The sequence below is a fragment of the Pinus tabuliformis genome, chromosome 7 (genome assembly GCF_031772625.1).
Source record: "Pinus tabuliformis cultivar Carrire ecotype Pingquan chromosome 7, CPIR1, whole genome shotgun sequence".
NCBI classification, from domain to species: Eukaryota; Viridiplantae; Streptophyta; class Pinopsida; order Pinales; family Pinaceae; genus Pinus; species Pinus tabuliformis.
In genome coordinates, this window is record NC_142293.1 from 343,286,245 (window position 1) to 343,301,690 (window position 15,446).

General features: G+C 36.6%; 1 protein-coding gene across 1 annotated transcript; it reads left to right on the forward strand.

The window, feature by feature from the left end:
* The first annotated feature begins 12,455 nt into the window (after positions 1 to 12,455).
* Positions 12,456 to 15,076, forward strand: LOC149247340 (peroxidase E5-like). Its single transcript, XM_089455872.1, has 4 exons — positions 12,456 to 12,782; positions 12,870 to 13,061; positions 13,273 to 13,438; positions 14,284 to 15,076. Exons 1-4 carry the CDS (start codon positions 12,486 to 12,488, stop codon positions 14,727 to 14,729), a joined length of 1,101 nt encoding a protein of 366 aa, XP_089311998.1. The 5' UTR covers positions 12,456 to 12,485; the 3' UTR covers positions 14,730 to 15,076.
* Positions 15,077 to 15,446: the final 370 nt, after the last annotated feature.

Genomic DNA, 15,446 nt, shown 5'->3' on the forward strand with positions numbered 1-15,446 from the left:
TGACCTTTCATCTCCTTGTTGAGCATTTCAGATTTTGCATTAGAGTTCCTTGTCTTACTTTGTGAACTAGATTCACCTTCAATAGATTCATGAAAAACAAGACCAATTTTGATAGCAGGAGACCTTTGACTACTAAGAATATCATCCAAGATCTTAGTACTATCTTGAAATCATAAGAGCTTATCCTTTTCTTCTAATTTGTCTATTAGAATATTTACCTCAACCTGATGTTGCTCTTCCTTTTCAAGATATTGTTTCTTCATGATTCCTTCAGTTTTTCTTCCTTCTTCCAACTGATGACCTATTTCAAGAACTTTGTTTTCTTGTTTTTCAAGAGCTTGGAGAAGTTCTTTAGTCTGCTTATTTGATTCTTCAAGATCTTATTTTAGTGAGAGGAACTTAGCTTCAAGACTTTCATAGTAACTGGATCTTTCTCTGAGTTTCTTGATTGTTGTGCTCCTTTCATTTACTTCATTTCTTAATGATGTCACTTCATCTTGTAGCTTTTGACATTGATCTTCCTTTTCCTTGAATAGCTTCCTTACCCTGTTTCCTTCCTCTAGTTGAGCTTTTAGTTTGGTAGCTTCTTCTTTGGAGGCACATTCCCTTTTGTCCAATAGATCTTGTTGATCTTTAATTTTGTCCGTGAGCCTTTTAAATTCTGTCTCTATTTGGTATCTTTCATCCTCACCCATAAGAGCAAGTTCAGTTGTTTCGCTATCACTTTCATCATCTTCAAATGGATGGAGAAATGTATCACCGGAGGATAACAAACTCATACCTGATAGTTCTTTTGCTTGTTCATCTTCATTCTGGGGTTATTTTGAATCTAAAGTGTTTCTTCCACATATTCCCCAATCGATTATCCCATTGTCATAGTTCCTTTGAGATGTCTTCTTCTTTTGAGGTGCTTTCTTCTTTGGCTTCCTTCCCATTGTTCTATGGGTCTCCTTCAAGCGATCAAGCTTCTACCAAAGGACCTGCTCTAATACCAATTGTTGGAAATAATACTGAGAAGGGGGGGGGGGGGGGTGAATCAGTATTATCAAATCACTAATTTTTTCATTTCCATAGTTAGATTCATGTACGCTACTTCAATTAAGGGAACTTGCGTGTACACGCAACTTTGTCTAATGCAACTAGCGTATGTCCAGTAAACTTATGATTCAATTAATCCATTAAATGTTGATCTTTAATCAGTGCATCAGAACTTCATTAACCATATGAATAGTAAATAGGTGCAGTAAAACTAAACAGATAATCACACATAATAAGCACACATGAACACCATGATATAAAGTGGAAACCCAATGTGGGTGAAAACCACCTGCTGCAATTCATCTCTATCTTCTTTTAATAAGAAACTTCTTTTTACAATATTTTTGTACTGGTGCAGTCTTATACCAGTACGCAGGCTTCTACTTGGAGAAGGCTACAACCTTCTCTCACTCCCAACTTCTCTTGGAAGGGAGCTACAACCCCCTTAGCTCTTATACTAGTTGATGTACTAGTACGTAGGTGCTGGCCTACAGAAGGCTACAACCTTCTCTCATTCTCTAGCCTCTCCTGGAAGGGAGCTACAACCCCCTTAGCTCTTGTACTAGCTGATGCACTAGTACGTAGGTGCCGACCTACAGAAGGCTACAACCTTCTCTTTCTTCCTCCAGGTACCACGCTTCATAAATTTTCAGACTGGATACTCATGGAACAAAGCATCATAATATGAAGGCCACGTTTCATCCAATTTTCATTCTGGACCCATCAATATCATTGAAGCACAAAATCAATCACCCCTTGCATCATCAATCTCTGAATCACCCAATACTGAATCACTGAAACCCTGTCAACAAAAATGCAGTCACTAGAACACAGAGCAGAACATAGAACTCTGCAACAATATTCAGATCCAACTGTATCATCAAAAATCATGCATCAGAGTGCATACACTACTTGGAAGAGCTAAACCAGTGTGTATACACAACTTCACCAAAGCGAACCAACGTATATGTCATCAAATACTTACTTATAATTTCGCTGCTCTTCATGACTTCAGACATACCCAGATCATAACATACAAAAGGATAATACATGTGTCAGCAATCATATCTAGTCCATAAGATCACATAAAGATAAGACATTATGATCCTGATCCATTATTAGATCTCATCCATCAACTATGAAGCTAATCACTATCAACCAATCTGAATGTGCAGAATACTGACACGAGTAAATAGTCACCAGCACTTAGAACTTTGCATCAACAACTAGAACCACATGTAACTTCATAGTTTATCTAGTATATGCTACTTATATGTATCTAACCTGCATATGTACATGCTTTTATCAAAGTCAACCACTGTATACATCTGTAAATATTCATTCATGATTTGCAGCTATTCCAATATTGAGTTATACCCAGATCATAATATTTACAGAACATTACATGCATCAGTATACAGATCTAGAATAAGCATGATCAAACTGTATAGAGGTGATTCATTCCAAGCCATTAGATCCCGATCTATCCTTAGATCTTGTCCTCCATCAACTGTTGAGATTCCTCCTTAGCTCATATCAAGCAAAGCATCATGAACCCATAACCTGAATATTGGATCTCATACTTCATTAGATATTCAAAACTTAATTGGTTGCCTTTGCCTAATGATCTTCTCCTCCTTTTATACTCTTAGACCTTACTCAAGACCATGGTCCAAAACCACTTAGAACCAATACCTTGGACCAAATACCTGGGGTCAACACGTCGGAAAAGATACCTTGGACCAATACCATGGATCAGAATACCATGGTCCAAATACCACAGACCAAAACCAAATGTACGCGCCTTTCCTTGCATGAAAGTGTGTGTATATGCATATGCGTCTTTTGGTCATCTAAATTGCGTGTATACGCGGCTTGGTCAAGGGGAACTTGCATATATCTCTTTTTCTTCATTCTGTGAGTCTGAACTGTGATCTGTCATCTTAGTGAGTTGCCATCAAGGACATCACCTGTATCATAATGCCAACAATCTACCCCTTTCGACTTGATCGAAAATGCTAACTTGCTACACTGTGAACTATCATCTTAATGAGTTGTCATTGTACATTACATCTGAACTGATTCCTTTGAACTGCCCTGCATCCCATCAACTACCATGTATTCTATCACATCTGATATCTCTTCTGTAGATTCATCTACTTATATATATGTGATTTTTTCTGCTACAAGTGGGTTTCCATCGATTACAACACATGCATCATAATGCCAACAATTGTGATATTAAGATTTGTATTGATTTTAGGAACCTGAATAAATCTTGTCAAAAATATAACTTTCCCTTGCCTACCATGGAGCAGATATTGCAATCAATTGCAGGTTCTGAATTAATGTCTTTTCTAGATGGATTCTGAGGATGTAATCAAATTCTTGTGCATCTAGATGACATATTAAAAACAACATTAAGGACCATGTGGGGAACATATGCCTATCAGAAGATGTCTTTCGGACTCATTAACACAGGTGCTACATTTCAATGTGTTATGGACATTGCTTTTAAAGGTTTGATTAATAAATTAGTTGTTATTTACTTAGATGACATCACAGTCTATTCTAATGATAGGAATGATCATTTAAGTGACTTGAAGCACATTTTTGAAAGATGCAAGAAATATGGCATTTCCTTAAATCCTAAAAAATCTTATTTTTCTTTACCAGAAGGCAAAGTCCTTGGGTTTATAGTGTCCAAAAAATGGATTTACATTGATCCCGATAGAGTCTAAGAAATCGAAAAGATTCCTCTCCCACATAACAAAAAGACTATGCAATCTTTCCTAGGCCAAATTAATTTTGTAAAAAGATTTGTTCTAGATTTTTCTCAGATTGTCTTACCCCTTCAGACAATGATACGAAAAAATGCAGATTTCAAATGGGGAAAACATGAAAGGGAGTCATTTGAGTTGATTAAAAAATCCATTGTTAATGCTCCTTCATTGACAACCCCCGAGTTTCTCAAACCTTTTGTATTATATACTTTTTCATCTGATACATCATATGCAACAGTTTTAACACAGTTGAATGATGAAAGAATCGAGGCACCCATCTCTTTTTTTAGTTCTAATTTGCAAGGTGCCGAGTTAAATTATTCAGCTGTCGAGAAACAAGAATTTGTTGTTTTTAAAAACCTTGAAACATTTCAAACCTTTTCTTCTCAAAGCCCATACAAAGATACTAGTACCCTACCCTGTGGTAAGACAATTATTAATCCAAATAGAAGTATGGGAGAAAAGAGCCAATTAGGTTATTGTGCTTCAAAAATATGATGTAGAAATCTGGCCAGCTAAAATTGTTAGGGGCCAAGGTTTTTGTAGAATGTTAATAGGAGCTTCCCAGTTATCAGCAGAAGAATATCAAGGTAATGAAGTGCAAATATTAGAGGCAATCCTCAATGATACACAATCACAATATGCTGATTTGGAATTTTATTTGAAGAACGGGTATGCTCCTATGCATCTTGATTGTAAAACAAAGCGTGCCTTAAGTTTGAAATCAAATCAGTATGAATTAGTCAATGATGTATTGTTTAGAAAAAATTACAATTCAGTATTGCTAAGATGCTTAGAGAAACTTGAAGCTGAAAAGGTCATGCAGGAATTACATGATGGACCAGCTAGAGGACATTTCAAAGGAAATACCACAGCTCAAAAAATCCTGCATGCAGGATATCATTTGCCAATGATATTTAAGGATGCACATGAATATGGAAGAAAGTGTAGAACTTGTCAAACCACAGCTGGAAGAGAAAGGAAGCCAGCATTCCCTTTGCAACTAGTAAACATCCAACAACCATTTGAACAATGGGGATTAGACATAATTGGTGAGATTGTTCCTAATTATTCCAAACAACATAGATTCATCCTTAAAACCACTGATTATTTTACAAAAGGGGTAGAATCTATCCCCCTAAAGATAGCTAATACAGAAATCATTACAGACTTCATTGATCAGTACATAATCACCAGGTTTGGCTTACCCTCAAACTTAATGTTTGACAATGCATCATACTTTTCTGGAAATGAAATGGTAGAATTTTCTCTAAAGCAAGGTTTTAAATTAAAATATTCAACCAACTATTATCCACAAGGTAAAGGATTAGAAGAATCAACAAACAAAAACCTCATCAAAATTATCAAAAGGACTATTGACCAAAATCATAGGAATTGGCAAAAAGCATTGACATTTGTTCTATGGGCGGACAAAATTACACAGAAAGCCTCTATCGGTTCCTCTTCTTTTGCTTTAGTTTATGGAAAAGATGTTGTTCTTCCCATAAACATAGCAATCCCATCTCTTTCCCTAGTGAAATTAATCGATGAAAACCCTTCTTCCTCTCTCCAAGCTAGACAATTTTAGATTCTTAAGCTTAAAGAAGAATGAGAAAATGCCAAAGCAACCCACTTCCATCATAAACAATTAGTCAAAGCCTCTTTTGATACAACCTCTGCCATTCAAAAAACTTTTCAAGTAGGTGATTTGGTTTTGAAATGGGAAAAAGCACACGAGGAAAAAGGTAAACATACCAAATTCCAAAGACTATGGCTTGGCCCTTTTCAAATCATTGAGAAAAGTGGACAATCAACGTTTCTTCTACAAGACTTGTCCGGTAAGAAGGATTCTTTACCCATTAATGGGTAAATCTTGAAAAAATAATTTTCTTAGAAGATAGCCTCTTCCAATTTTCCGTCATATTGCTTTTAAGATTCTTAGGAAAACAAAGGTTAACTAGTATTTACTTTTGGCTTCTCAAAATAAAATCTTTGATAATATTTCTGATTTTTCGCTTCTATAAGTAAGTAAAGGTTAAAAGAAATAATTATGACATTTGAGTACCAAAGTAACCCTGATTTCTTTGGAAAAACTTGATCTTACTAAAAAAACATTTATTTTGTGAACAAACTCTTATCTTTTTAGAGTATGAATGTTTTGTTATCAATCAAGAATAGAATCCTTAACCTAGTAAGGACTTTTTGTAGATGAGTATCTTAAAACTCTAACATTATCATCCAAAACTCTTAAAAGAGCCAATGATTCACCCCATCTGATAAAATTTCCCTTTTTCAGAGTGTAATTCTAAAATATGCAAAACTTAGAAGATAAAAAGTCTCATTACAAGCTTGTTTACCATGGTCATAGGGAAATAATTAAACTAATATTACCAATATTTCATATTGAAATAGGGTAATAGCCAATGATCTCATCGATTAGAAGACAAGGGGTCTCATCAAGAGCCAGCTTGTTCAATTTAGTTACAACCATTGAATGGAATTGTCATTATTAGGTTACTAAGCGTAGATGATGTCTTTTAAGAAACCTAAAAGAAAAAACTATATTAAAAAGGAAAAAGGGACAAGATCCAAGCGAGATTCAAAGGAAGTGAATATCATTTTGAAATTTGAAAATTGCTTCAAATGGGACAATGAATCATTGTTGGTTAAAAGATAACCCTGTTGAGGCTATGAACACCTACTATATCACTTTAAATCTTATTATCCACTGATGTAAACATTTGTGCTTTTGTCATTACAAGAGTAGAGTAGTTCAATAAATAGATTGAGTAAGTGATTACGATTCTAAAGAAATGTTGTTTACTTATAACTCATGTAATTATTATTTCTATAACTCTAATTACTTTGAAAGTTTTATAAATTTCAAAAAACTACTCAGACATAGCTAGTTCTCCCAAGTGAATTGCCAATTGTTGTACTATGAGACAAACCCCACCCCCCCCCCCCCCATTTATGAATAACAATAGCTAAGGTTAGAGATATAAATGGGGACCCTTTTTAAATTTTTATTATTAGGATAATAAAACCTAACTCTAAGAAACTATCTTAAGAAATCTTGCAAAACAACCCAAGGATGTGATCCTCATCACAACAAATCGCAAATCACACTTTTCCATGTGGTGATCATAAAACACCTTTAAAAAAATTGCGATGCATGATCAAACCTCCCGCTGCGATATCCCGATCAAAAGCACCTTGTCATTTTGCAAATCGCACTTCGCAAAAATCACAAGTAATTAAGCTCTGCCACTACGACATCCATTAACAATTTGCAAAATACGATATTGTGAAAATCGTAATCGCATTTCGCCTTATTGAGTAGGAAATGCTATATTGCATCCTTTTGAAGATTGCGGTGTGCGAATTAGAGCAGCAAGCATGTGAAATAATTGCATTTTAATATAAAAATGAACAGATTGACAGGTTAATAAATGTTTAGTGGCTCGAGGAGAGGTAATGATTTTCCAAGTTATGGATAGTTAACATTGAGTATCTCATTTAAACCTTTCTCATGATCCAAAGTCATTTCAGAAAAGCTTTTAGTCTTAATTGCTTGACATCGTATGCGCTGATATATCTTGTCCATTTTAGGCAAGATACAAAAGACATGTCATTGAGGAAGGTGATGCTTAAATAGAAAAATCAAAACATCATTGAATCCAAGTTTACAGAGATGGCTCCTATATTCTCTGATACAATCTATAGCATTGACGGAGGAGCAACAACTTTGGAGGTCATATACAATAGGCTTGAGGACGAGCGTCCCAAGATTATTGTCACAAGAGCAACAATTAATTCAACAAGACCTTCGGGACTTCATTTCAAGGACGTTGCCTGTTCTTTCCTTCATAAGATAGGAGCGAGGGCTAAAATCCTCCCATACACTGATATGATCAGGTGAGTGGTCAAAAACCTCACCATTGAAGATAGGCAATTCAATAATTCAAGAATGGAACTCATGGGGTCATTCAAAGCAGAGGACCTGAAGAAAATGTACCATATACCTAACCCTCACGATATGTATGACAAGACATATGTGGCCAACTTTTCAAAGAAGAACCCAGACACCTTCAAGCTGATTTATGGTTGGAGAGTATTGGAGAACAAATTCAAATTTGATAAATCAGGTACATATTCTATAGCCTCTTTGGAAAACCCCTACAACTGTGCAGCTACTATGTTATGTAGATTATATGGGTTACCCAATAATTCTAAGTTTTCCATAGAATGGATTCCTTTGATTGATGTCTACGTTAATTCCCACATCATGAATTGGGCCACCATCCAATCTGATAACCTAGCCACCAGCATTACTGAATATCAACAAAAGAGATCCTCCTCTCTAGAGAACCTTCCTTCGTTCTATTTCAGCGCCTACATTATGCATGCCATCTGTTTCTACACTACATTTCTGACCATGGGTTGGAAATGGACCTTACAGGACCCCTACCCTATCCATCTCAATCATAAGCAAATATGGGAATCCCATTATATACCCCATTTATATAAAATATGTAATGTCGTTGTTTTGCCCCTGCATCAAATAATATTCAATAAGAAAGCCCCCAAGTTCTCCCAAGAAGCCACTACAGACCTTCTAGCTGTCGGCAAATATTTTATTGAAGAATGGTTCACCTATATTAGGGTTTTTGGTAGCACAAATGACCCACATGTCCTTCCTTTGTATGTTTCTGATAAATTGTTGGCAAGGGAAATCGCCCACCAGACCGTGGGAAAAGGCCTAACTAAATTTCTCAAAGAAAGCAAGAAGTTAGCATATCCCTCTTTTCCTGTCAAGTGCGGTTCTTTTTCTTTAGCAAATTTTAATCATGCGATTAAGGAGTCAGTAAGCATGGAAGCCCTCAGGCTTCATACTTTGCCAAAAAGGCAATTTGATCCAGATCAGGTAGCATATAACATCAGTATTGAGGTAAAGCTCAAGCCATACAACCATGAGGATAACGATTTTGAAGACCTATTATAGTCGGCTAAATCCTTTGAACAAGCATTTGAATGGGCTAAAGCCAACATGAGTCCTGAAGGTTTTGAAAATTTTTGGGAATTCAGAAATGAAAGGGTCAAAGTAATCCCAATGCATTTGTTGAAGATCAAAAATAAGCCTACGCCTAGTGTGACTGTTAATAGTGAAGGACCTAGTTCTCACATAGAATATAAGGTGAATACTAAGAAAACACCAAGTATAGGGAAGGCCCAAGACAAATAATACAACAGAGTCCAATAGGAAGTCAGTCGAGAAATAGGTTATGAACACCCCACCTAAAGAAATTAGTTCAAAGGTCAAAAAGCAACAGTTTGGAGTAGGAGTGGGATCAGTTTAATAAAAAACTACAAGACACTCCCAAAATGATAGATTCCCAAGAAACAATGGAGTGTCAAACTCCTCTGCATATTCGGGAGAATATAGAGTCCAAGTCTATGGACGAGCAGTCCAAATCCATGGATGAGCAGTCCAAACCTATGGATGAGCAGGTGAAAACATCCCAGTAGATTGAGATTATCTCTGCTCTACCAACATCATATATCATCTTGAGAGTGACTAAAATCCCTCCACTTGATGTTTTCTACAACCCGCTCCACATGGCTATAGTAAGAAAACAGAGGAAAAGGAAAAGGGTAGAAACACCCGAGCTCCCTCCTGGAAATGAACCAATGGACATAGTTTGGAGGGACATTCCTTTCAACCCAGCTGAGAACTTGACTAGATTGTCACAGTTCATGGGAGCATATGCAACGACCACCATGGACAAAGCTACTAAAGTCTCTACTTTGTTGAGAGAAAAGGAGGATAGTATTGAACAACTCCAGTAGCAGCTCAAAACAAAGAAAGCAAGTGTGAACAGGAAAGCAGCTGAGCAGCTTGCCCAATTGTAATAGAGCATGGAGGTCTTGAAGATAAGCCATGAAGTCAATATATCGGTCAAAAACATGCAACTCCAAGAATTACAGTAAGCCATGGAAAGATATAAGGAAGTTCCTACTACCGAGGAATTCATTAAAGAGGCGCTGGAACTGAATTCCATCTTGATGAAACAACAAGAGCAATTCTGCCAAAATATGCCAGACATTACTCCTTATCTTATCACTAGCGACCAACTAACAGATAAGGCGATCGACTAGAGAACTGAGTTTACTAATATGAAAACCAGAATCTCAGATGTCATCAAATGGAAGGAAACAAAAGACGAAAGGAAATCCAATCTGCCTGAGATTGAGGAGACACACAAAGACATTCTTTTCACGGATTGGGATGCGAGAATCAAGCAAGCTGAGTTAGCAGTGGCAAGGGAAGCTGGGGTATCGAAGAATATAATCAAGGCGGTGAACCACACTCTGTTTTTCACCAACCTGGTAAAGGAAGGAAATCTAAAAGAAATGCCTGATTTAGGTGCTTTGCATAAAAGCTGGTAGAAAAGGGTAGAGACTCAAAGGGAAGCAATCACAAAATTGACCAAGACCAACTAGGATTCGTATTGGCAATACCTCGTCAAACTGCATAGTCAAATAATGACCCTTAACTACTCACTTCATTCGACTCAGGGGATGCTGCCACCTCTCACCAATGCGATTTTCACAGGACAACTTAGGACACATTTTGGGGCACCTCCTCAAATTAAACCAATGACTGATATATGTGATTTGAAGGACAAGCTGGCAAACAACAAATCATCATCTTAGCTTTTGCTCATCAAGCCACTGTTTATTTTTAGAGTTAGTTAATTAGTTAGGAGGAAGGTTGTTTGAAACCTCCTCAAATTTTTGTATAATCTATTTTTTCACATTAGTTAGAATAGTATTTATACCCTTCTCATGCATTTAGAGAAGGGTTCAAAATTTTATAAAAACATTTGCAAAGAATGCACTTTTGTAAGTTTGTTAATGCTTTGGTTAAATTATGGAACATGATCATTTCTTTTAGATATCAAACTACTTTCCTTTGTTGATGCACTATTGTGTTCATGGCAGATAATTTGATTTGAAGAAAGGAGTTGATCCATGTCATTAGTCAAATGAGTAGAACTTCACACATATGGTACTATTATCTTGTATGATTGAATCTGTTTTTGTTTAATTGGTGACAACACTTTACTTTCATGAATTCTATGTGAGATTTATCCTTTTTGTTAAGCATTAATTGCACTATTGTATGATGCGTAGCTGAAATTGTTGATTTTCATATATAACTCATCATATATGCGATATATTTTATAAATTTCTTTCACTAACTATTTAGTCAAATAAATTATCTTTATACTTTATCATCTCTGCTTATGCGTGATTGATCTTTATTATCACATGTTAAGCAAATATCTTTGTAGATCGCATATAACACAAAAATACCTCGGTTTATATTAGAATAAGTTAGTTTAGAGATTTGCATGATAGAATAGGTCATTTAGATTATCATTATTCTATCGCAATCACTCACGAACCACCCACTCTCATCTTAAAACCCACACTGGAAACTGACCCCATTGTCCCTAGTTGGAGCCACCACTTTAAACGGAAAAGGAGTTGTCTTAAGGTCCAGACAGGGTGGTTATCCCCCATGTTGAGGCAACAGAATTCTGAGGCCACAACATGTTGCCATTAAGTTCATTGAACAAGTCATATCCTAATGTAAATCTCATAGTAAATCCTCTTGATGATATAGCTATCATTTACATTAGGGGTAAGGCATATTGTCTATGTGAATGCTCAAGCAAGGTGGATAGGAACAGAGCCCAGTGTAAATGCCCAAGCAAGGTGGACATGAATAGAAGTCCCAACATAATTTTATGCCTCATGTGAAGCAGGTATACAATATCTTCATTCTTAAAAAAAAAAAATTACAATAAGAAAGAGGTATGTGACAACAACAACGTTATTTTTTAATCTACCTTATCCTCCTTGAATTTGATATTTTTACTTTAATTTAAATATATTTAAACTAAGTGATAGATACTAAATACTATGTACAACTTGTTTAAATATTAATTTGTTTCACCGTATAAACTTCATGGGAGGGGAATTCTTTCATTTATCTAACTTAATCAAGATATTTCAACAAAAGTATATGTATATGTACAATTGGACTATGTTTCAAACACCGTCTATTGGAGTGGAATTGGGAAACATTCCATTAAACCAATACGTTTCATATGTCATCTATTGAAAAGTGCCGGAGTGCTATAATTTTATAACCCAAGTACGTATGGAAAGTATGGTAAAAATATATTAAAGGTGACGAGTTTTAACTATAGGTCAGCAATATGTAAAAAGAAGGTGGATAGAGACCTAGGGGTGAGTTCTAGGGGTTGGCACATTATGAAAATTAATGGATTTTAATGGAAAGAAAAATGATAAAAATATGAAAATGAATGGATTTTAATGGAAGAGAAATGATAAATTTTTTGAAAAGGTCGGAACAATCTGGCCAGTACGCGGAGAGTGACGTCACAGTCTATAACGGTCTGAATTTCGATGATTCAGAGGCGGCCGTTTAAATTTTGTCCATCTACTTATATGTAGCAGCTGTACTTTTCAGATTCTGAGTGTTTTTTATCAATGCATTTGCGTTTCAATTCATTTTCTTGATCCGCGAGATATCGATACCGTGGGGCACGAAAACTGAGAGAGCTAGAGATGGGAAGGCGCATGGCGATTTGGATTTTCGTGGTGGTTTTCTCGATGTGGGTATCAATCGATAAAAACAGATGCGTCCTGTTCAGAGGTTCCGCTTCAACTTCGAATTCGGGGGACCCTCTTGCTCTGGTTGCTGGTCCCAGTCCTAATCCTGCCGGATTAGTAAATGATTTCTATCGTATTAGCTGTCCCAGTGCAGAAAGTATCATTCAAACCACCGTGCAGGAACTGGAAAGAAATTTCTCCAACGTCGCTCCTGCACTTCTGCGCATGGTTTTCCACGATTGCTTCGTCCAGGTAAATTTGAAAGATGATAAATCTGATAATATGCCCGAAAATTTGTTTGGATCTAAGAATAATATGGCAAGATTTTCTGCATTACAGGGCTGCGACGCGTCTATTCTCTTGGGTACAGTGGAGGGGTTTTGGCCGGAGAAAGAAGCTTTCCCTAATTCAAAATCTTTGAGAGGGTATGAATTCATTGCTATTATCAAGGCCAGACTGGAATCGGCGTGCCCTCTCACTGTCTCATGCGCTGATATCATCGCCTTAAGTGCCAGAGACGCCGTCGCCATGGTAATTGCAGTCATAGGATCCATTCCCTCCAGCTGCACGCTGTTCTTGATTTCTTTCTTGATAATAGAAGTGATAGGATCGATTCCCTCCAGCTGCACGCAATTCTTGATTTCTTTCTTGATGATTGCAGTGATGGGATCGATTCCCGCCCTGTTCTTGATTTCTTTCTTTAAAGTGAGTTCGTCTAATTTATGTATTTTGTCATGTGCAGATGGGTGGACCGTTCTTTACTCTGCCCACGGGAAGACGAGATGGGACAAGATCGATTGCAACTGTCGCAGAGGCCAACCTTCCGTCTCCCGACGAGGACGTGGACCAGTTCACCAAGAAGTTTAAGGCGATGGGCTTTGACGACAGAGACATCGTCAGTCTGCTCGGTAATTCCATTCAAGAAACCTTTTTAAATTAAATTTGGTACGAATCGGTAATTCCATTCAAGAAACCTTTTAAATTAAATTTTGTAGGAATCGGTAATTCCATTCAAGAAACCTTTTAAATTAAATTTTGCAGGAATCGAACCCTAGACCCCAGAAGAAACTAAAACCCAGAGACATCGTCATTCTCCTCAGTAATTCTATTCAAGAAACCCCTTAAATTAATTTTACTAGGAATCGAACCCCTGAAAAAACTAAAGCAAGAGACATCGTCAGTGTGTTCGATAATTCCATTCAAGAAACCTTTTAAATTAAGTTTTGTAGGAATCGAACTGTAGACCCCAGACGAAATTAAACACAGAGAAATTGTCAGTCTGCTTCGTCAATTCCATTCAAGAAGACTTTTAAATTAAATTTTGTAGGATTCGAACACTAGGCCCCAGAAGAAATTAAACCCAGAGACATCGTCAGTCTGCTCGGCAATTCCTTTCGAGAATATTTTTAAATTTAATTTTGAAGGAATCGAACACTAAACCTGAGAAGAATTTGAACCCAGAGACATCGGCAGTCTTCTCGGTAATTCCATTCAAGAAACCTGTTAAATTAATTCGAGTAGGAATCGTAATTCCATTCAAGAAACCTGTTAAGTTAATTCGAGTAGGAATCGTAACCATTCAAGAAACCTGTTAAATTATTTTTAGTAGGAATCGAACCCGAGACCCCAGAGAATTAAACCCAGAGACATTGTTAGTCTGCTTCGGTAATTCTATTCAAAAAACCTTTTAAATTAAAATTTGTAGGAATCGAACCCCGTCCACAGAAGAAATTTAACTTTGCTGTGAGTGCAGGTGCGCACACCATCGGTAGAGCACACTGCCGATTCGTCGAAGGCCGGTTAACCAATTTTCGCGGCACCGGCAAGCCCGACCCAACAATAAACACGAGCTTTGCGCAAGAACTGAGGTCCATGTGTAATCGGAGCGATACGAGGATGGATCCCCTGGTTCCGATGGACAACGGCAGCGATCGAGACTTCGACGTTCATTATTACCAGAACATCCTAGCTGGAAAGGGACTTCTGCACGTTGATCAGGCACTCAGCGCCTCTGAACACACCAGAACCTTCGTGAATGCTTATGCCGCGGATAAGGCCACCTTCTTCAACGATTTTTCTCGGGCTATGGTGAAGCTCACCAGCTTAAACGTCCTCACAGGACGGCAGGGGCAGATTCGAAAGAACTGCTCAATGGTGGAGAGTGGAGGGCAGTATATAGAGCCAGAAATAATTCCCTGATACAATACCTGTCACCACTACAAGTTCAGTATATCAGATGCTGGTTGATCTGTCGTAATTTCGTGATCAAGTTCCCCTAATCCATGGAATTTTCATACAGCTGCATTGAATTGTTATGACTCGTGGTGTTAGGTTGTTCTCGTATGGATGATAATAAGCATGAGCAGAGAAGGGATATTTTTAGCATTAGAAAGAGGATCAGAATTTGATATATTATTTACAACGAGAAGAGACATTGTTATCATTAGAATTTGATATATTATCTGCAATTTGATGTAGTAATGGCGTGGATCATTCAATATTGTGAATTACAATAAATTGTATCCACAGCACTTGTATTGTGTACAGAAGGGAAAGGAAATAGAAATTGAGTTTCAGTGTTAGAAATTGAGTTTCAGTGTTTTCTCTCTAGTATTGTTTGCCTATCAAAATATTTCATTGGTGATTCATTTGTTTTTTAATTATTAGTTTTAATTATTGCAATGAGAGAGGAGCTTTATAGGTTATTATGGAAAGATGTTGATATAATAATGTCCGTAAACATTTAAATATGAGTTTGATAGGAAAGAGAAATTGTAGTGTAAATGAACGAGTGTAAATATTTAAATATTAATATAATATGAGATAGGTTATAGTGTTTGTAAAATAAAATATTAAATTAAATAATAATAATAATCAAAATTTAATTATTATTTTTTTTAAATAAAAATTAATCAA

Coding starts and splice junctions, on each gene's coding strand:
- LOC149247340 (XM_089455872.1), top strand. CDS start 12,486: ATGGGAAGGCGCATGGCGATTTGGATTTTCGTGGTGGTTTTCTCGATG. Junction 12,783..12,869: donor TCCACGATTGCTTCGTCCAG/GTAAATTTGAAA, acceptor TCTGCATTACAG/GGCTGCGACGCGTCTATTCT. Junction 13,439..14,283: donor AGACATCGTCAGTCTGCTCG/GTAATTCCATTC, acceptor CTGTGAGTGCAG/GTGCGCACACCATCGGTAGA.